The 23,115-nt window shown below is 42.6% G+C and overlaps 1 protein-coding gene and 1 gene segment (V, D, J or C); one reads left to right on the plus strand and one right to left on the minus strand.

Moving 5' to 3' along the window:
• The window catches only part of LOC308381702 (immunoglobulin kappa variable 3-20-like), a 524-nt gene extending 309 nt beyond the window's left edge, over nt 1-215 (plus strand). The window contains exon 2 of the V gene segment in view: nt 1-215. This exon is cut by the window's left edge and continues 126 nt beyond it.
• An 8,650-nt stretch (nt 216-8,865) lies between these two features.
• The window catches only part of LOC308381703 (uncharacterized protein), a gene marked incomplete at both ends in the record, with an annotated part of 115,380 nt that continues 101,130 nt past the window's right edge, over nt 8,866-23,115 (minus strand). Inside the window, 3 exons of the mRNA XM_080859284.1 lie at nt 8,866-8,992; nt 14,472-14,651; nt 17,042-17,215. Of these exons, the coding sequence (XP_080715410.1) occupies nt 8,866-8,992; nt 14,472-14,651; nt 17,042-17,215 (481 nt within the window). The remainder of the gene's footprint in view (nt 8,993-14,471; nt 14,652-17,041; nt 17,216-23,115) is intronic.

A 23,115-nucleotide genomic window follows, 5' to 3' on the forward strand; every position in this document is an offset into this window, starting at 1 on the left:
ATGATTGCCTAGCCTGGTACTTACAGAAGCCTGGAGAAACACCTACACTACTGATCCACTACGTTAGTCATCGGACTTCTGGTACCTCAGATCGCCTCAGTGGTTCTGGATCCAAGACTGACTTCACTCTGACTATCAGTAAGGTCCAGCCTGAAGATGCAGGAGATTACTACTGCCAGAGTTATCATTCTCATGGTAGTGTGTTCACACAGTGATACAGAGCCGTACAAAAACCTGCCCTCCTTCATACTACACTGCTCAGCTGTAGCAGGGAGGGGCGATGATGTGAGACGTCACTGAAGTCTTCATCACAACACTAAACTCATCTTAATCCATTAGTTGACGCATGATCCACTGCCCATTATAATAATAATAATAATAATAATTCATTTTATTTGTTATGCACTCTTCATTCTAGGCAGAATCTCAGAGTGCAAAAGGACAGTTTAAGAAAATATATACATTTTTTAAAAAGTAGGAAATGCCTTTATGAATAAAAAGGTTTTTAGGCCAGTCTTAAAACAGTCTAGTGTCTGTGTTGCCCTTAACTGGTCCGGGAGGCTGTTCCACAGTCGAGGGGCTGCAGCGGCGAAGGCCCGGTCGCCCATGGTGCGTAGCCTGGTGTTTGGGATCTGCAGGGACAGACTGTTATTGGATCTGAGGGGGCGGGTTGATGTTTGGGGGGTGATGAGTTCTTGCAGGTAAGGGGGGGCATGACCATTTATGCATTGGTGGGTGAGCAGGAGGACTTTGTAGTCAATGCGGGATGAGACAGGGAGCCAGTGCAGTGAGTGTAAAATGGGGGTTATGTGGTTGTATTTCCTGACTCTCATCAGGATCCTGGCAGCGCTGTTCTGGATGTACTGCAGCTTTTGGATGTTCCTGCCAGTGATCCCAGTGAACAGTGAATTGCAGTAGTCCAGTCTTGAGGAGATGAAGGCGTGGACGAGCTTCTCAGCATCTGGCAGGGTTAAAGTGGGGCGGAGCTTGGCGATGTTTTTGAGATGGTAGAAGGAGATTTTGCACAGATGCTTTATATGTTCGTATAACACTCTAATGTAGAACTGAAGTTATTATTGGACACCCACAAGGTGAGCTTCAGCGTTTACTGAACAGTTTGAATCCCCTAAAGTGTGTCTCCTGTCTCATGTCAATCATCTGAAAGAAGTCTGTCTCAGTCTTGGATCCAAGGTCAGGTTTGCAGATAGTCAGGAAACTTGGGAGAGTATCCAAGAGTAGAAATAGGTTTATTTCAGCGTCACAGGACAATCCAATCGCTTGGTACACGATAGGTCTCTCTCAACATACTGAGAGGAGTAGCAGATATTTATACAATCATCCAGGATATGGGAGGGAATGGGTGTGTCTAGAGGTGGGTACTATTTCTGATTGGATGATTGAACCTGATTTAATCACAGTGAATGAGTACCTTGATTAAATCCCCATGAATAGCAGGAAGCTAGTTTGAGTGCATCAACTCAGTGATATCTAACAATTCCCCCCTATGATCATCGATCAATCTTACATCATGATCACAATAAAACCTAACAAAACCACAACGAACATTATCAGACATAGTGATCAAAACAATCCAACATTGTTACAAAATGTCAACAAACATGTGTTCCCATAGTGTAGTGGTAAAAAGTTTTAGAACAGAACACATGTTCTTATAGTGTAGTGGTTAAATCTGACAACCCCCCTATGATCATCGATCAATGTTACATCACGATTAAACATAATCAAACATTGTTCTAGTACAAACACACATGTCTTCATAGTGTAGTGTAGTGGTTTCAATGTATATTCCTATAGTGTAGTGGTATTAATGCACATTGAAAAACTTGATAGTTGCATACTGAAATCTCTGTTGACTATGGACAAGGCTCCTGCGGCGTCATTCGCAATCTTGTCCATAATTGAGGCTACTTCTCTGACCTCATCCATCACCACGGTAATACCATAGTTTAGAATGACGGCTGCAAAGAAACGTTGGGCTAGGGTAGCAATCTGCACACCCAACATGAATGTTCTCCTTCAGCATGGGCATATGCGTGTGCAGGGGTGCAGGTGGTGGCTGTCGCATAAGGAGGAAGCGTTTGGAATGCCGGACATCACCATCGGGATCATGGTCGCCATCCACTCGATACGCCTTGGCGACGTTGTTCTCATGCTGATGGCTGATGTCGTCAAAAAATAAAAATCTCGTAGTAAAAAATATCTCGTAGTCAAGTTCATAATTAAGTCAGCATCTAAAATTCCCATCCAATCATCATATCATTGCTAAAAGTAATGACATGATTAACAAAAAGGCATGACTTAAATTATCCGTAATCATACGTTTTTTCTTTGCGCCCCGCCAGAGGTGGTTGTTCTGGAGGCATGCGCTCTATGGGGTTGGTGAATTTGTCCAATTTGGTTTCCCCCTTCACCATGACTGCAGTTTGGGAAAGTGACAGTGCTCTGTGTGTTGTCTTACACTTCAAATTCTTCCTGTCACATGGCTGTAGTCGTTGTCTCTCCACTGGCGGTATCTGCACTTCTCTAGTGTTTGATGGACAGTCTTGACTCTCAACAATTATCAGGTTGTTAGGATTGAAGCCTTGGCCCTCCAAACCTACAGTTCTCTTCATGACTTCCTCAGCTTCGCCTGCATCTTCCACTGACTCCGGTGCTATGTGTGTTCCCACGTCTGGAATCAATGGCTCCTCAGATTCCTGTGCCTTTTCTTGCACCGAACCTAGACCATCTTTATCATTAGGCACACACACATCACCTTTGTCAAGCTGCTGGCTTTCAGCCACCGTAAGAGACCGTAAGGAGGGCAGATTTAGTTTCCCGGAATCGCGGACATAAGGGTCAGTCTCTGATGATCCGTCAACTTCGCAAATCTTCTGAATATGTCTTCATCATCATTGCTCTCCTCATCACCCTCTTTGTGATGGTTATAGCGAGCTGTATATCTGCCACGTTTCTGAGTGTTGCACTGTTTCGCCCAATGGCCATGTTTCCCACACTTATGACATGTTTCATGGGATCTGTCTCTGGGTTCATACTGTGGTTTGTATTGTTGCTGTTGTTTAGGCTTTTGTGCATTTAAAAGTCTCAACATGCACTCCTGTTCCAAATTCGAATCCCAGGTGTTGACGCATCTGAGTTTGTGTTCGACATCCCGTTCCATCCTTCTTGCCACGCTGATAAGCATTTCGAAAGTAAACGTGGTATCCTCCCATGTAGGTGTGGTCAGCTTGACAGCCTGCTTCACTTCTGGATTCAGGCTATGCAGCAGGTTAGCCTTAAGAGCACCATTGTCACTTGTTCCAATGCTCTCCTCTGTCAAACCACTCATGCCTGAGTGTCTTAAAAAGGTTTCAATGAATCTTTGTGAAAAGTCATCAACAGCCTCATTAGTCCTTTGTTTGCAGGCGGCTATCTTGGCCCAATCAGTGGTGGCGTTTGTGGAACTTTGGATGTAATCACGTAGTGCCTGCCAGCCCTCGTCTATCTTCTGTTGACTGTCTCCTAGTCCTCTTTCAACGGCCCGCCTTATTTTGTTTGACTCAGAGGCATTAAGTATTGTACACATCATTGCCACGCCGTCTAAAGGATGGAGTTGGTAGATGTTTCGCAGACGGTTGATTTTGGACCATGCCTCCATGCCCGACTTGCGAGGATGTTGCAAGTCTTTAGTCCATTGATCAATATCCTGGGGTTTTGCCGGTTTATATCCATACGTCACATTTCCACTGGCATGCCTGGTCGTTAAAGGTCTCAGCTTGATTGGATTATCCGAGTCCATTGCGTCATCACTGTCCTCACACACGTCGCTGTCTGTGTGGGGAGCCATTGCTGATTGCAACAGTCTTCGTGTTTCAGACTGAGCCGCTTCCCTCATTTCCTGAAAGGGGTACAAGGTCTCGCCAGGTAGCGTCAGTTGATCAGAAACATTAATCCCAGCCTGAGTCGTTAACATTTTCTCCGCCTTCAGCGATCTCACATCTTCCGCTAGAGCTCTGGTTTTATTCTTTTCCACAATCAATTGTCTTTCGGTCTCAGATTTTTCGACCTTCAACTTTGAAAACTCCGCCTCTCTCTCAGCCTTCTGGACAGCTTTTTGCCTACGTGTGACTTGACTCAGAATTAGCAAAGCGTATGGCAATTTGTTTGTACCCGACAGCCGCTGCATCTTTCCCCATGCGCGTTTTGCATCGTCAATCGGCCATAAATTGTCACTGTCAGGCACAATGTCATATTTGTTTTCCAGCTTCTTTTGTAGCACATCTACCTTCAAATGGTCATTGATGAAACCTCTTACAGATGAAATTATGGTTTCTTCATCAATTTCAGGAGCTGCTCGCCCACCCTTTTTATTGGTGGTTTTCTGCTTAACTTTTTCGTTCTTTCCGATCATTTTGGCTTTTGCCAAAATATGGATCACAAAAACAACAGCTGAAGCCTTCTCTTCACTGAGTTAAAATAAGCAAACTCTCAATTGCAATTATCTGCAGTCTACTCTGCGTTCGACGTGCACTGTATGTTTTTTCCGAAAACGGTTTATCACCATAACACATACACACCATACGGTAACTTCTGTCCCGCAAAAACCAAAGTGCATACAATTAAGTATTAAAATGTATCACTTACTCATAAATGATCTGTCTCGGAAAAAACAGGTTCACTTATGGGCCCAATCTTCACAAGTCCTTATATCGAGTGCATACAATTAAGTATTAAAATGTACCACTCACTCATAAATGATCTGTCTCGGAAAAAACAGGTTCACTTATGGGCCCAATCTTTACAAGTCCTTATATCTGTTAGATGGATCTGACGTACACAGCTTTTTCCATTCTTTTTTTCAGCAAAGGAAAGATGATTATACTCCGTATCCTATCTTCTTCTTTTTCCTTCTTGAAACTGGGTGGAAACGCCAGATGAAAGAAGTCTGTCTCAGTCTTGGATCCAAGGTCAGGTTTGCAGATAGTCAGGAAACTTGGGAGAGTATCCAAGAGTAGAAATAGGTTTATTTCAGCGTCACAGGACAATCCAATCGCTTGGTACACGATAGGTCTCTCTCAACATACTGAGAGGAGTAGCAGATATTTATACAATCATCCAGGATATGGGAGGGAATGGGTGTGTCTAGAGGTGGGTATTATTTCTGATTGGATGATTGAACCTGATTTAATCACAGTGAATGAGTACCTTGATTAAATCCCCATGAATAGCAGGAAGCTAGTTTGAGTGCATCAACTCAGTGATATCTAACACATCTCATGTCACGTCTGCCTATGCACACATTAAGGCCTGTCAGTTATGAAGCTCATGAATATGAAACATGAGCTTTGGTAATGCAATCACTTCACAAAGGTACTGATACAGTGGGTAAGAGGTCATTCTGTTCAGTGCTTCCCCTCCACATTGGGTATCATTCTGTGTCTGGTAAAACACCTGCTCTTGCACACATCTAACAATAGGGGGAGACAAAGTTCCTCCTTTGGAAGCACAAGGTGCGGAGTGTGAGTTAGCAGATGTGCCAAAGAAGAGCAACGACAGACGGGGAAGGGGTGTTAGTTGTGCTTCAATGACCAGTAAACCCTCCCTTATAATGAAGGTATTTTCGGGTGTGTGCTGTGAGCTCTCTCTCTCTTTCTCTCTCTCTCTCTCTCTCTCTCTATCTCTCTCTTTTTCTCTCTCTAGGACGTTACCTTGGTTTGAGTGTAACAGACGAAGATGCATGTGTGTGAACATATGAAGATGTAAAAGTGATGGATCGGCAACAGCATCATTCAAATCCGTAACGAAATGAGTGTTTTGTCCTTGCTTGTATTGCATTAAATTGATGGCTGTTAGACTTTAGATGATAAACATTTGAAATGTGCATATTCAATGTAGCAGGTTTAAGTGTCCAGTTCCGGTTGACAGCGACACAGCAGAAAAGACATCAGAAGCACTAATTCAGTCATATATGACCTCTCACCAGCCCTTAAGCCTGGGAGAATAAAGACATCAGAACCACTAATTCAGTCTTACATAGCCTGTCACCAGCCCTTATGCTTGGGAGAATAAAGACATCAAAACCACTAATTCAGTTTTACATGACCTGTCGCCAGCTCTTATGCTTAGGAGAATAAAGACATCAAAACCACTAATTCAGTCTTACATAGCCTGTCACCAGCCCTTATGCTTGGGAGAATAAAGACATCAAAACCACTAATTCAGTCATATATGACCTGTCACCAGCTCTTATGCTTAGGAGAATAAAGACATCAAAACCACTAATTCAGTCTTACATAGCCTGTCACCAGCCCTTAAGCTTGGGAGAATAAAAGCCCATTTCACTGAGTCATCATCAACACATGACATCACCAACACTTACGAATGAAGAGCTGCTCTAGAAACAGATTGTAGACATTAGATCTTTAGTGCTTATATGAATTATAATACCACTCATCCTCACTGTAGACTCATCTTCATTAACACCACTGTGACTCAGAGTCCAGACCCATCCACCACACCAGGAAGCACAGTCCCCAGACACTGCATCTTCAACAGGCCTGTATGGACCACATACACAGCTTATATGAATTATAAGTGCCTAGCCTGGTCTTAAAGAAACCTGGTGTGTATTTGTACCATCAATCAGCCACAGAAGTCATGACAACACTAAACCCCACCCCAATAAGTCACTTGGAGATTTCAACTTCATCCAGATATTATTAATATAACATTTATGTCCTGTTTAATTGAGAATGTATCCATACAGCTTTTGAAATAAATAGTCCAATCTGTTGTTAGCTAAATTAGCTCACCACTGAGTGTCATTACACTTACTATGACATGTCTGGTGTTACAGCTGCTGTTGCACACATTAATCACTAGGGGGAGGCAAAGCTTCAATTTCCCTGCACCTGAATTCAAGAGTGAGTTTATCAAGAGTGAGTTTTAGCAGTGGTGGTCCGTCAGGGCCTTGAAGGCCTTCTCTGCTGGCCTAAACATCATCAGAAAATAAATGTAATGAAATACATTTTATTTTAATATTTTTTTTTCATAAATATGTATTCAATGATTCCTTATAGTCCATTATCTTCATTTCATAACTTCCAGCGTTGTTAATTTATGTTAGAGCTTTCATCCAATCATATTTCAGCTATCATGTGTTGCCACGCTCCGCGAAATCTTCCCCGAGAACAGAAATCTTCCCTGAGGCCTTCAGAATTCACATTGAAGGCCCGTGTACATCTGATTGGTTATCACAACTGGCTGTTTCATTTAATTTAAGTTGAATGAACTGAAACAGACAGTTGTGACAACCAATCAGATTTCGAGTTGGCGACACTGGGCCTTCTAGAAGGCCCGGAAGATTTCTTTCCTCGCGTTAAACGTGACACGAAAACGTCCTTTGATTGGATACTGAGGCAGACCGGTGCAGTGCTTCAGTGCTCAGTTTAGCTGGCTAATGCGAAAACGACGTACATCGGTTTCAATGCTTATTATGCTAGTTGTTTCAATTGGTAAGACTAAATATAATTACATTAACCAACTCAAATAAACTAGTTTACACCAACTTGATAATTCCAGTTTTTGATACAATTACAACGCCATTTTCAAGACGGAACTTTCAAGAAAAACTGGATATCGTGAGGATGGGAAGTTTAATGAAACTGCTTTGCAGGTGGGACAATGCGATGTTTAGTGGACAAACTTGTTAAAGCTTTCGGTGGACTTAATAAAACTTTGTAGACTAATCCCTGAAAATCGCCTTTTATTTTTAAGTTGTGACAGTAATATCCAAGCGATCATATAACTGAGAGTTTACTACTCTTAATGTATTGTTAATACGGGTGTATTGATTTTAAATGCTCTGGAAATATTAATAAAGTCTGTTGTACTCGACTATGTTAAGGTGATGCAATGCTCACTTATACTGCCTTTCTGTATAAATATAATGGTTCGAGAGCCATGTCGTCATAATGATGGTATTAGGAGGTGGATTCACTCAGTTTAACATCGTGTAGGACATCGCTGAAGGCCTAGTCGTGAAATGCACGGACCGCCACTGCCGTATTACCTACTGTTAATTGTTAATGTAGCCTATCTCTTTATCTGTCCTCTCTGATAGCATGACCTCATCACCATATCCATTAAGCACATATACCTACATATTAGGCATCCGACTCACTCTGTCTCTTTTTCCTCTCCTAGTCTAGTCTATCTCTGCTGTGGGATGCTGCTGTAGTCTCTCCACCTGATCTACTTGTAGAAACCCTCGGCCTACACCTACACAGACCCACCCCCACCACACTATCAACATCTTAAACATGATTTCCCCTCTCCTTCTCCTCCCTCTCCTTCTCCCTCCCCCCATCCCCTTCCTTTTTTATCTCTACCCGGCCGTCTCCAAGACTATGAGCCCCCTCTTATGTGCCGAGGTTCAGCTTGAGGTTTCTTCCTGATTAATGAGAGTTCCTTGCTCCTGTTGCCATTGTGCTTGCTCTAAGGGGGTTCAGGCCTTGGGCTCTGTGGGCGCCTTGAGACAATTTTATTATTTTGGTGCAATATAAAATACATTTAATTGAATGGGATTTAATTTCCCCACAAAACAATAATAAAAGGACTGAATGACAATGATAATGATCAAGCTTTTTATTTGTGTCTGTAGGTCACATAAAGCATCAAAATATACACAATACATATTGGCACATATGGCAACATGAAGCACATTTAGGTTAATACCAGAATACAGTATTTTTGTGAACACGTAAGAGTATGTGTTTGCCTATCAGTCTGTGTGTGTATGTGTGTCCATGTGGAGTGTGTGTGTGTGTTTCTCCCTCTGTGTAAGCGTGTGTGAGTGCTCTGTCTCTACTCGGAGCAGTCTCCCATCTTGATATCCTGAGTGACGAGATGCTGGTTGCCCTGTGTGGCCTCACAGGTGACCTTTGCCCCCTTCCTCCACTGGTCCTGGGTGAGGGTGAGGGTGCTGCTCCAGCTGTAGAGGCCGTCCTTCTCCAGGAGTGCATATTAAGTCCAGTTTATTTTCTATTTTGCAAAGTTTTTTCTTTATTCTTATTTTGTTTGTTTGTTTGTTTATTATTATTCTGAATCATATTTTTGCCTTCACGGCCTTATTTTGGGACAAAATAAAAAATCCCAACTTCCACCGCAACGCCTCCTGAGAGTCTTTTCCACCTTGCTCGACCACTCAACCACGTCTACCCTTAACAGACACAATGAAAAGGATAAGTGCCTCAGGGGAAGACAGGAAAAGCACGACAGAGAATATTGCAGAAATAGATGTAAGGGAAACAGAAGGAGCTAGTGGAGAAAACAGAACAGAAAGGCAAGAAGCCAGTGGCAGTGAATGTTCAGGAGACTAGTTGTCAGAGACAGAGCAGGAGGAGGAGAGCGATTCTGGGAGAGGAGAACTGAATGAGAAACAAGTCTGAGGTCACCAGGTGAGTGGTTATCAGTAGCTGAAGAATGGGACAGGGTTGGTCGGGTTATGGCAAACTAAAATAATTTTAAGGCTGGCCATATAATAAACATAATGACAATTCATATCGTGTCTGTCACTTTCACTAAAAACATCCCTGTCACAATAGGTCCCGAACCAACTCCCATAATCATGACAAATCGCACTTGCACATTATCAAAGCACCCATTCCAATAACATGGGATTATCAATAAAACATCATTAGTGTCCATCAGAAGGTTCAATCCATTGTTTATGGCTAGATGGGCCGTTAGAAAACTGCTGCTCTGAGTGATGCAGCGTGTGAGTTGTAAAATAGTAGTTTTTGACAATGAAGTGCCACCCCAATTAAAAGAATGGCCAGAGCCGGCCCCCCAGAAATAATGTTCTGGCTACGCCCCTGCCCCTGAGGAAGTGTGTGTGACTGGGCCATGTTTGCATATCTGCCCTGCCTTACTGCTCCATCTAATTTAAAAGCCCTAGTGTTAACTAAATGACTTCAGCGCTGATAGGGCCACTCAGAAGAAAGATTCAAAGATGCTTTCAACTGTTTTAATGCTAGTAGCAATGGGACTCCTTGCACAAAGTGAGAAAGACTTTATGTAACTACACTGAGCTTTTGGCAAGATATTACTACATGTTAAAATAGATCTCTCACTCCCTCTATTTGACTGACAGTTGTCCTCAGTCATTTAGAAACACCACATTAGTTTATGTCCCTCCAACAGAGTGCTGGTCAGATTGACAGCTGTGGTTGCTGATCACAGACTCCTGAACAGAGTTGAGCCACAGGCTGCATGACTGTCCATTCAGGTTGATTTGAATCTGTACTCCAATCTAAGTCTTTCAGTCATCCATTCCCATGTCTGTCCATCCATTCAACACTACTGGTCATGTGTGTATGTGTGTACATACACTACTGTTCCATCCAGCACTGTATACTAGTGTTTATGTGTGTACATACACTACTGTTCAGCACTGCATACTTGTGTACATGTGTCTGAGTGCTGTATGAGGAGCCCTACCTCCGTAGAGAAGGGGGACTGCTTCACACACGTGACTCCCAGACTCCAGGGAACAGACTCCCAACATCCAGTCCATCAGCAGGGTCATCAGCTTCTCTGAGCCACCAAAAGCTCATGCCGGACCCTGACTTCACCACAGGAACTCAATATGGAGATTTTTTTATTTAGTGGATTTCTATTATAGATACATTAGTTCAATTCAGTTTATACAGCTTATGTAGATCTGCACTCTGCACTACATTTTAAATGTAAAAACACAAAATCTCTATTCATGAAGTTTATTTTACACAGAAAAACACAGTGCTAATACATTTAAATCAAAACTCTCCATATTCGTTTGTTTCTTGGTGTGTTCTTGTGTTTTTTTTTATATGGAAACCGCCACGAAGCTGATCCTGCCGTTCTCAATTTCTGTTCAGTAATACAATGTCTGCAAACAGAATATGTCACCAAACAGAATTAAAACACACATTTTACTATGCGTAATGTGCACCTGACTTGGACCTAGAGCTACAGAGTACCAAACATACACTGCACGAAAAGCAAGATTATCGGGCCCGTATACGCTGTGATACAGCCGCGAATGATCACCATTCCTGGCTGATCGCGGACATTCCCCCGAAATATCTGTCTGCCGCATACTGACGGAATTTCCCAGGAAGGAACCTGCGAGTGGAGGGGGGCCGATGTGTTTAGCATTCTCACCTCCCGCTGACAGAGGTGCGAAATGCTCTTATTAGCATATTGACTGTCAGCAGTCTAGCCACACACACCCTGCTGCAGCCATTGGTTGAAAACGAGAAGGAATTGAATTAAAACGTCTTGTGATGAGACGGAATGAGATTCTGTCTAAAGGTCCGCTTTCAACTGACAAAACGTATCCCCTCCCATTTACAGCTATTGCCCCATAAAAACGAAATAAAAAATAATGTAATAAATATTCTTTCTTTAGGTCCGGGGTTATCACATTTCTTGATTCACCTTCCGTTTTCAGAGTTCTGCCTTTAGGGTTTTGATTCCGTGGATGTCATGATTCTTGCTTTGGTTTGCCTTTCATTTTCAGAGTTCGAGGTTTGCAATGTACTTTGGAGGCTGTTACACTTATATTCCCGAGCTTCCTCTCTGTAATGTTCTTGAGATTCACTTTTGGCATGTAATTATACAGAGTCGGGCTTACTCTGATATTGAGATAGTCATTTCGCAACTTGGGACATGTTGGCCACTCGTGAATATCTATCCTGTGTCTTTTCAGGTAGATTTTGAAATCTTGCGCGAGCTTTGGGAGCTTCGAACCTGCCCTTTTCAGGTTGATGGTATTGTATACCTGTGTCTAACCTCTTAGCCACGTTGCTGGTAAGTAAGCTCGTTAGTGCGACCAAGTACCTGGTTTATCATTCCTCCCCCCTCTGGCGTATTTCTCTTCTGTTACTGGAGCGTGCGAATTGGGAATTGTTTAGTGGACTTATGTGACGTTTTAATTATGTTCACGTAAAGGCGCCCGAGGCAACATTAGAAACTTTAGACTCGATTAATAAACGTTCAATTTCTAGTCTTTTTTACACGTAGTAAGTTTTAATACACAGGATAAACACCCTGTTTTGAGAAGTGGGTATACCCAATGCTGACTGAAAAATAAGTGGGTATACTCCGTATACCTGCGTATACACTGGACTACACCACTGGACATTCAAGGAGCAAAGATGAGACGTCGTGTGTGGTGAGAACTGATAAAAAAAAATCGCCTGCCTTCTGTTTTCCACGGTTGATCGCATGTTATGCTAGAAATGGCTTAGCAGCATGAGTGGGATGGGGAAAGATAACACCTTTCCATTCAGACGCAAATTTAGCTAATCGGAATCTGTAAGTGGTTCCAGATATTTATATAGTTGATCTCTCTTATTTGACGAAGCAGTGAGTTAGCTGTCTTTCAATGTCTCTTGTCGAATGATCTCACATGTTTATGGTGGTATGTGTTTAAAAGTTTTAACTTAGGCTATGTGTAATGTTCCTAACTTATTATTATTTCACCTTAATGTTCTTGAGGTTCGTTTCTGGCATGTAATTATACAGAGTCAGGCTTACGCTGATAACAGTCATTAAGAGTCGTTAACAGTCGTTAAGCAACTTGGGCCATGGTTGCCACTAGTAGGGATCGAACCTGTGACTTTCAGGTTTTTTAAATCAGTGAAGCAGTGACGGGATGGGGGGGGGGGGGGGGGTTGTTTTCAATCCAGGTCAATTTAATTAACATAACAAAACCTAGGCCTGGTCAAGGGAAGGGGTGGGGGGGCTTTCACACCAATGTGGGCTTCTACGGCAATACACAGGGTCGAATACTGTCGTAAATCCCACATTTCATGCAGTGATACACTCTGACCGCAACGCCAAAGAGCCATGCTCAATGGGATTATGTGTAGTGAAGTCACATCCTCACACTGCCTTCATCTTCGGGAAGCGCATCCTTGTGCTTCACGCACACAGGCATTTCTCACGCATCCACCAATCGCACTTCTCTTATCCCACCATTGTCACCAAATGTCAAAGGCTAACTGTGTCAAGTGTATTTTAGGGTAGGCACAAAATGCAGCAGGGAGACAAAAACTCTGTGGTTGGCAAATGTATTTGTTCTCTATAACCCATAATGCATAATCCAAGAAAGATGAAAAACAAACAAAAAGACTTGAACACAAATTGAAACAAAATATATTTAAAAACAGCTGTATATGCACAGCCAGTATTACAGCTTAATACAAACGTCATTAAATAGACCCACAAAATACAATGACATCAACCTCACGCTTCTGAAGATGTTTGAGGAAGCATAGACTCAGCTCATCAAACAAACTCTCACTAAAGAAGCCTCCCAACTACTACTACGTCAACCCTTTCATCAGGTAGCTGAACTCATACCATCATACAACCATATCACCATTGCAGAGGCGTGAAATCATGTGTCAAAGAAATGCACATTATACAAAGTTAAAATGGTACCAACAATATTTAGAACTAAGGCAGGCCTTCAAAATAATGATAACAATAGTTATGCAGTAGGTCACATTGACCATTGAAAACCATACAACTCAATTGATTGATTTCACAAAGGCGAAACCACGTTCAGAAGTGCACTTCAGAAAAAGATCCAATGGCATCAAGAACTCATTAAAACTTGTTTGTTGAACAAGCATGGTATGTACAATGTAAGTCATCCCTAATCATGGGCTGTATACAAAGACAACTGATAATTAGTGATTTGATGGTAAATGAATGAGTGTGGTGTGAAATGTTTGGCGTGGTGTTAGTGATAAGTGTGCACCCCTATGCTTCCACACACACCAGACAAGATGAACCAGTTCAGAGAGTTATATGGGGATGTACAATAAGGACTGTAGAATTCTCCGTTGGCGGTTAAAAGTATAATGAATATCTGCTGCATCCGCCATTAGGTCGCACCTAGGAAGTGCGGCATCACAAGTAGTTAAACTAGTTTAGAGATGGTGATCACTAGAAAACTAAATAACCCTTTAAAGTGATGCAGTGGACAGGTAGACACACAGTGCTGATCCGTGGGGCAGCTGGATGATCATCTGGTACTGAGTGTCTGGAACCTGCAGCATCTGCAGCAGCTCTGCTCCAGTCAGACTAATGGATGATTGATGGCTGCCCAGTTAATACCTGTTGAGGAGATTTTGTAGATAACATCATCCTCACTATGAGGTTTCCCCATTTGGATTCCTCAACACCGACATGTGTAAATATGTAGAACAGCTCAGACTAATGACTGATTAAAGGTTCTCCAGGTAATGTCTGCTAACAACATTTTACACATCACACAGATTATACTCTAGTATTTTAAACATCACTCATATCCAAATATATCATATATGGAGATGATAAACAGACACAGTGACACATGTTTATATGCAAAGTGGATAACATGGAATGTTATTGTATGTGCTGTATTCATTACTTACTTTAGTTCAGTCAGGTTATAGTTAGGATCTTCCTCTATTTTAGAAAGCAGCTTCACATCATAATCCTCCTCATCAAGTTTGTTTCCTCGCAAGTCCAGCTCTCTTAGACTGGAAAGGTTTGATTTGAGAGCTGAAGCTAAAATTTTACAGCTCAACGAGGTAAGGCCACAGCCGCACAGCCTGTAGACGCACACACGCACACACACACACACACACACACACTTTAAGGCCACAGCACCTCAACCTGTAATCACATTTGAATAACATATTATAGAGAACACAGACTCAACATGAAGCCAAACACGCCCCATATACACACCAGACGATTTAGATTTTCAGAAACACACGCAACAAACAATCATTTCAGTAATATTCAGAGCTGCCTCATTAGGAAGCGAAATTTGATCAGAACTGAAAATAGATCAGGCAGTCTGCTGTTAATTTACATGCACTGTGACATAGACATTCACACACACACACACACACACACACACACACACACACACACACACACACACACACACGGCAGGTTGCCATTAAAGGGCACTTATTGACACACATAAGGCATCTATGTTTTTATTTCCATTGTAAACTTAGGCGTGTTTCAAACCTGCAAAGTCCAGGTCCTTGGTTTTAAAGACGGGGAAGGTCGCAGACAAATTCCGCTTCAAGCTGGGAGAACACCATATCCCATCTGTCACTGAGAAGCCTGTGAACAGCCTTGGAAAGGTCTTCAATTGCAGTCTAAACGACAGGGAGGCCATCAAGGGAACAAGTGCTGACCTGGAGGGCTGGTTGAGAACAGTGGACAAGTCTGGGCTCCCTGGAATATTCAAGGCCTGGGTCTACCAGCATGGGATCCTTCCAAGAATCCTCTGGCCTCTGCTCATTTATGAGGTCCCCATGACTGTGGTGGAAGGCTTTGAGCAAAGGGTGAGCAGCTATCTGCGGAGATGGGTGGGATTGCCACGCAGCCTGAGCAACATAGGGCTGTACGGAAACACCAACAAGCTCAGGCTGCCCTTCAGCTCAGTCAGGGAGGAGTTCATCGTGGCACGGGCACGGGAACATCTGCAGGACTGTGAATCCAGAGATGCCAAAGTGTCAGGGGCAGGGATTGTTATGAAGACAGGGAGGAAGTGGAGGGCAGCCGAAGCGGTCCATCAAGCAGAAACTCGGCTGAAGCACAAGTCCATCCTCGGAGCAGTGGCGCAAGGCAGAGCCAGACTGGGGAGCCAGACAACGACCCGGTATGACTCTGCCAGCGGGACAGAGAGACAGAGGTTGGTGCAGGAGGAGGTGCGAGCTTCAGTTGAGGAAGAGCGAACCAGCAGAGCAGTGGCTAAGCTGCAGCAGGGCGCCTGGATGAAGTGGGCGTGAAGCGTCACCTGGAAGGACATCTGGCAGTGGAACCCCCAGAGGATCAAGTTCTTGTTCCAGGGCGTCTACGATGTCCTCCCAAGCCCATCCAACCTGTGATTATGGGGCAAAATAGAAACACCTGCATGCCCCCTGTGTTCCAAAGCAGGGCCACTTGAATACATCCTGAGCAGCTGCTCCAATGCGCTGGGTGAGGGCCGGTATCGATGGAGGCACGACCAGGTCCTCAAATCCATCGCTGAGGCAATCAGCAAGGGGATCAAGGGCAGCCGATACACCCAAGCCACAGCTAAGGCCATTCACTTTGTTAGGGAAGGACAAAGGGCCGAAAAACATCAAAGAGCTGCTCTGCTGGTTTGCTCTCCACGGCGCGAGACTGGGTGATGACAGTTGACTTGGAGAGGCAGCTGAAAATTCCACCACACATCACCCAGTCCAGATTGAGACCTGACATCATCTTGGTCTCAGAAGCCTCAAAACAACAATTTTTGCTGGAGCTGACAGTCCCCTGGGAGGAGAGGATGGAGGAGGCGCAAGAAAGAAAGAGCGAGAAGTACCAGGAGCTGGTGGAGGATTGTCGGAGGAACGGGTGGAGGGCAAGGTGTATGCCAGTGGAGGTGGGAAATCGGGGATTTGCCAGCCACTCCCTGAACAAAGCCTACGGCACACTGGGCATTACAGGTGCCACCCGAAGAAGAGCCATAAGTCAGAACGTAGAGGCAGCAGAGAAAGCGTCTAGATGGCTCTGGTTGAAGAGGGGAGGGCAGTGGGGGTAGCATGCCACTTGGACACAGGCCAGGGTCTGTTCATCCTCGGTCGGGTCGCCTGGAGGAGGGTGTCTGTTGCAAGACCCGAAACACCCAGTGACTCCATGGAAACAACACTGATGATGTGTCCAAGTTTGCGCATCAGTAGATGTATTTTTAACAGGCAAATAAACATGCTGCATTCCAAACGACCTGATTATGTAATTCTTTAAGCTATGCATGCCGTCAGTTTTCTTCAATAGGCTAATTTAGAAGCAGAAATAGATATTTATCCGTCTTATCATTCAACTGTCCGGAAAATTAAAACTCTAATGACCGGCAACATTTTTCTCTAGCGGAACCACTGGTGTGTGTGTGTTTAAATGACACACTCACACACACACACACACACACACAAACAAACAAGCACACAGGCAGACTTACTCCAGTTTCTCCAGTCTGCAGTTTGGATGATCCAGACCAGAATAAAGCAGCTCCACTCCTGAATCTCCCAGATTATTGTCCCTCAGTAGCAGCTGTCTCAGACTGGAAGAGTTTGAGCTGAGAGCGAAAGATAAAGCTTCACAGCTGTCCTCTGTTAGTTTACAATCCCACAGCCTGTAGACACACAAACATTAAAATTAAGGCATATAGATGAGAATCACAGCAATAAAAAGACAGCCAACACAGTTTCAGAATACACCTAATACAAGTAAGACTAAAACTATCCCTCCATACAACCTACAGTTTTGCTGAAATTGGCATGTATGTCAAACTAATTTAGATGGGAGGATTGTCAGGCTGGATAATAAAATGTTTTTTTCTCTCTCAAGCCTAGCTGTAAGTGTCATGATTCGTGGCAGTCATTGCCACGATTTGGGATAGTGGCTGCCTCTGGTGGCCGAAGGACAATATTTATTTTTGTCAGGTTTTTAATGGCACAAACGACCATAGATATCTTAGATAAAGGCTAGATAAGTTGCCCGCGTTGCTGGCCGACGGAGTCAAATGCCCGCACAATGCAGCCATTTTGAGATGGCTACTGAAACTCAGCATACAAAATGGCAACAGGAGATAAATGTATACTTTTATTATCACCTTTATAAAAGCAATACTACTGATATAATAAAATACAGGTGATCCCATGGGATCTCGTTGGAAATCATGTGCAACTTAACAGTTTTATGATGTGCAACTTAAGTTGTATTGAAAAGAAAGAACAATTATGCCTCGCCAATTGATGTAAAATGATTGAAACACAATAGCCGTGATACAAAATAAAGCTGCATATTTCAACATGTTCAAGTATCGAGAATTATTACCAAGGTAATGACGTTTGTAAATCAAGTAATTTGTAAATCCGTCAAGATTTCCGCGAGAAAAGAGTGTAAACGATTGTGAAGATCACTGACGTACCTAACGTACCACTGATCCCTCCCGCAAGCTATACCGTCCTTAAAATGGCCTCCTGTGTGGGCATTCAAGAATCCGCCGTTGCACCCCCTTGCACACGACACCCTGTCCTTCCTCAAGGACCCCCTAGGAGCAATGGGCAACTTGTAGCACCAGGGGGCCAGGTGAAGTGAACTGTCCGTCTTTGGTCAGGGATGGACATGTGTTCTGTTATTTTTAATGTTTTTTCTGTTGGGGTTCTAAATGGAGAAAACCCCTTGTAAACATGGGGAGAACATACAAACTCCACACAGAAAGTCCCGGGGCCCACCTGATTACTGGCGGTCTGGGGAGGACCTGTCCCCCAGAGCCCACACCGCCACATGCGGGAATCGAACCCATGACCTTCTTGCTGTGAGGTGCCAGTTCCATCAGTGCAAGCCCCTGAGCCACTGTGCCACTATATGGCACATGTGCCTTTGTTTTCTTGTGTGCCTTCACCTGTTTCCCATTGTGTGATTGTCTCTCCTCTCAATTAGCCAGGGCATAAAAACCTGGCTAGTCTCTGTGGACCTTATCGGTTAGTTCCTGAGAATACGAGTCTTAAGAAGGAGTAGTGCTCTCAGGCACTTTGTCGCCTCTAGCTAGTCTCATGTTTCAGGTCAGTGTCTCGTTGTGGTTCTCAAGCCGCTTTTGTTGTGCGTGGCTTCTTAACCCTTCCAAAACGATGTGCGCCCGTGGGGCGTTTGGTGGTATTTCTATTAATAGAATGTAAAATCTCCGAGTTTTTGTCCTCCAAACATAAAACTAACACCCTGAGAAAGCTTGAATCTTCTAGTTTTCAAATATATCCAGTTCGAAACAAACAAATGAATGAGCACTTTGTAAGGAGAATACAGGTAAAGCCTTGCATATTTCTCTCTCAGAGTGTATAAGCAACCGGTGATTGCCCACCCATTAGCAGATTAGGGCTATTCATATGATAAGCTCATGGTAAATCTCGGATCGCTATTGGGTAATGACGTTGCAGTAAAACGTGAGAAAACGCCCCATTTTCCCGTATAAACAAGGCAGCATGTAAGGATGTTTACATTTGGACTGAAGAGATACATGATGGCGAACTCCTTCTCTGCTGCCGAAGCCTTGCGCCAAATTCAAGAAGACCTAGTCGGCGAGGAGGAAACCACATCCTCGGATGACAGCGATGACGATATGGAAGATGAACACATGCACTTTGAGCTTCGTCTTTACCCCGTTGAGGATATCCCTGTTGAGTAAGTTTTATTTGTTTATTTGTTCACCTAGCTCTTGTAATGAATGCTGTTGATTAACTTATAGGGAGTAAAATGCTCCTCTGAGTTGAACGAAATATTTTAGTATGCTACTGTTTGCATAGTGAATAAATTACTTTATGCTTCTAAGACTATTGTATGGTAGAATATAATTCTCAGAGTTGCGTTAATGACGTTAGGCTATATCAACGATTGTTGTTGACGTTTCGAGTTGGTTGTCTGTGCTGATATAAGTAAAACATACTTGGTGACTATATTGCAGCCATTGATGTAAAAATGCAAACGTGTCTTACTGTTATAGCGAGTAAAATGCACGTCGGTATGCTATGAGTTGAATGGAATGTTTAGTATACTACTATTTGCAGTCTACTATTTTCAATCACTTTATGTCGCTAAGACTATTGTAGTAGAAAACATATTTAATTAACAGAGTTGGGTAAATGATAACAGGCTACACATATAAACGATTGTTGTCTGTTCCGAGATTAGTAAAACATAGAACTACATGGTGACTATATTGCAGCAGATGATGTAAATTGCAATCGCTAAAAACGTGTCTTACTACTGTGGGTAGTCGTTAGTGTTATTATGACGCGTATGGTAGGTGTGAATCAAAACTAGGAGGTGTTTGTGATCGAAACTGTAGTCGTTAGAGCGCTAAAGTGATATATGTTACAATGCCCGAACATAAAATGAAAGAGCAACAGTTAATTTTATTTTACTTTATTACAGAAACTTGGAGAACATTGCACCTACACCGCCAAGGAAGAGAGCACGCTGTCAGCCTAACCCAGATCTGTCGTCATGGAAGTCAGAGGGTGACAATGATGCAACTCCATCAGCACTGAGTTTTTTTCCTGCAAGGGAGCCTGGTGTGCAGCTGAATGCAGCAGACAACCACACTCCTCTAGACCTCTTCAAGTTGTTCTTTTCAGTGGATGCTGTGGAAACCCTCTGCCAGAACACCAACAAGCAAGCTGCTAGGAGCATTGCCAGAGGTGTAAAGTACAAATGGGTGGATGTTGGAGTTGCTGAATTCTACAGATACATTGGACTGGTTTCTACATATGCATGATCAAGCTGGATCACATTTCTGACTACTGGAGGAGAAACACCATCTTGTCCATCCCTTTTGTGGCAGATGTGATGGTAAGAGACAGGTACCAAACCATATCATGGAATGTGCACATGAGTGACCCAAGCGAGGACATGGTGAATGATGCCTACCTTTATGTACCTACTTTTATGCACCTTATTCTATGTACCTACCATGCCTTTACTTTTATGCACCTTATTAAATTCACCTTCTTATGCACCAAGCTTGTTTGCAATTTCTTGTATGTACTTTCAAAGCTAATGGTTGTGGGGGAGAGATAGCCACAATGACAGTCCAGGGCCATTGACATGTGAGCCATACTGGGGAGGGGCACTCACAGGGCAGTTTACACCTCTTTCATCAATATGCATAGTGGTCTAGGTGGAAAAAAGTGTCACCTTGTAAAATTCTTATAATTAGTGTAGAAATCACACACACTTTCTGAATGCTAAACTCACCTATGTGGAGCAAACACATATGTTTACAAGGTTCAGAGTAAAAAAGAAAACTTCCAAAATATTTAGAATGTGTTTTTTGTAAAAAGTCTGAGCACCTCTAAAGCTAGAGTTAATTTGAGTGTCTTTAGATTTAATTTTAATACAAAACTTTTTTTACTACATTTATTTTACTCTCATTTTATTATTGCTGAGTTGTTCTAGAATATAATCATAAATTCCACTTTTGCCTAATGGTTTTTAGTTAGGTGAAATATACAAAAATATCAGGCATGGCAGACTACCTAACAGAGTCAAAAAAAGCCCTCTGGGTTGGAAGTGTTAAAGCCTGCCTAGGTCCGCCTGAAAGCTACACTTTTTGTATCTCTTCAATTTATGGCCTTTTGCCCTGTACCTTACCCTCTTTGTTTTTGGATTTTCGTCTGCTGGCTTCTGACCTTACTTTTGTGCTTTGGATTATCGCTGTCAAAAGCATCTTGCGTTTTGGAACTTTATTAAGAATAAAGAAACCACGTTTTTGACAACATCCTGCATCTGGGTCCTATTAGTTCGCTTGGTTCACCAAACCAGCGGCCCGGGTTCAATTCTTGAGCCCAAAACCTTACAGTAAATCCAGGGAGGACACTGTCGTGAATAAGAACTGGTTCCAAGTACAGAAGACAGATTTTTCGAAGTTGCGATTGCACCAATTCACGCGAATTGCGAATTCAGAGCGACGTAGCAATTTTAACACATAACAGCAACTTTCCCGCAAATTTGACAAATCATTGTCATCAGCCTCAACCTTCTCCTGCCCTGCGGACACGGTTCAGACACTAGCAGAGTTCTAATCCGTTGTAAACAATGAGACATTTATTTTGCTGTGAATAAAGAATGAAGCAATACATCTGATTACTTCCCAAACCCTCGAGTACTGTTGCCGTGGAGATTTAACATTACTTTCGGATTGAAGATAAGGTAGCAGCTAGTGTAGTAAAATGGATCACTTGAAATTGGAAGACTTTAAATTAATATATGAAATTAACATAAACACCTATACGGATAAAATAAATCAACAAGGATAGCAAAACAGATTGATAAGCGAAGAATGAGAACGGCAGAAATGCAGGCAGGACGTCAGGCGACAAAAACAAATCACAGTGACACAGGCTGTTTTTTTTTTTTCGATTAATGTGTAGGCTGAGATATTCATAACATTTTATTCAGTCTTACTTGTGGTCCTTTTGTAATACCAACAGGTGCACTTCGTTGTGGATAAGTAAATCCTATGTACTGTTCCCCCTTCGTGTGTAGCATAACGTAGCATAACTAGCTATGTTTCTAGATGACTGTCTAACAGCTGTTGCCATTCCCATGAAACGGATATTTGAATGATGTCAAAGTAAAAGTCCTGTGTTCGGTTCCATAACATCAATACAAGCAATATACATTGTCTGACTTAAATAAGCAGGGGAAAATAGCCTTTTATGCTACATTTTTGTGGTCCTGGTAATCTTTTGTTTGGCATGTTGGTAAGGTTATTTAGAGGACCATTTCTCAATGGCTCTTTAGAGAATATTTGTTTATTTATTATTTATTTTTCAACAAATAACTCAATTCAAGGTGGGTATATCAAAAATGATATGTCCATTTATTGTACATTATACAAAAAAAGACATGATTAAAATAGGGACGCACATATAAAGCCAATAGCCAGTGCAACAACGCTACAAATATCTTACTAGTTTCATAGCCCACACATTAAGGAAGACAAACACGGCAACTTGTCAACTAGTGAGGAATACTGGTAAAAATCCAACGGTTGAAATGTCAACTTTGGCGAATGGATTGTTTGTAATATTGCTAGTTAGCTAACGCTATCTAATTACAAAGAGGGAAACAAGAAACTTTTTTATCTCAACTTTCATCGCAACAAATATGGAAAAACACCGCAATTTTCCAGCAACTTTTTTGAAAAGCCCCTGCGAAATCAGTAATTTCAGGCTTAAAATAGGGATGCACATATAAAGCCAATAGCAAGTGCAACAACGCTAAAAATATAAATAATTTCAGGCCGCAACTATCACAAAAAAAAGGCCCACGAAATCCGAGGGGGACTGATGAGGGCTACAATAGACTTCTAGTGGTAATACAGTATGTTGTTTTGCTATTTGTGACCTGTCACTTTTAGTTCTAATAAACCACAGAAATTGTCAAACAGAGCAGTCATGAAACATTGCTGCATTTCAGATTAATTTCTTTGGTAATGCAATATTTACTCTAAAGAGGTCCTAGTTTCTCTTC

Source organism: Sprattus sprattus (assembly GCF_963457725.1).
Source record: "Sprattus sprattus genome assembly, chromosome: 20".
In the NCBI taxonomy this organism is placed as follows: Eukaryota; Metazoa; Chordata; class Actinopteri; order Clupeiformes; family Clupeidae; genus Sprattus; species Sprattus sprattus.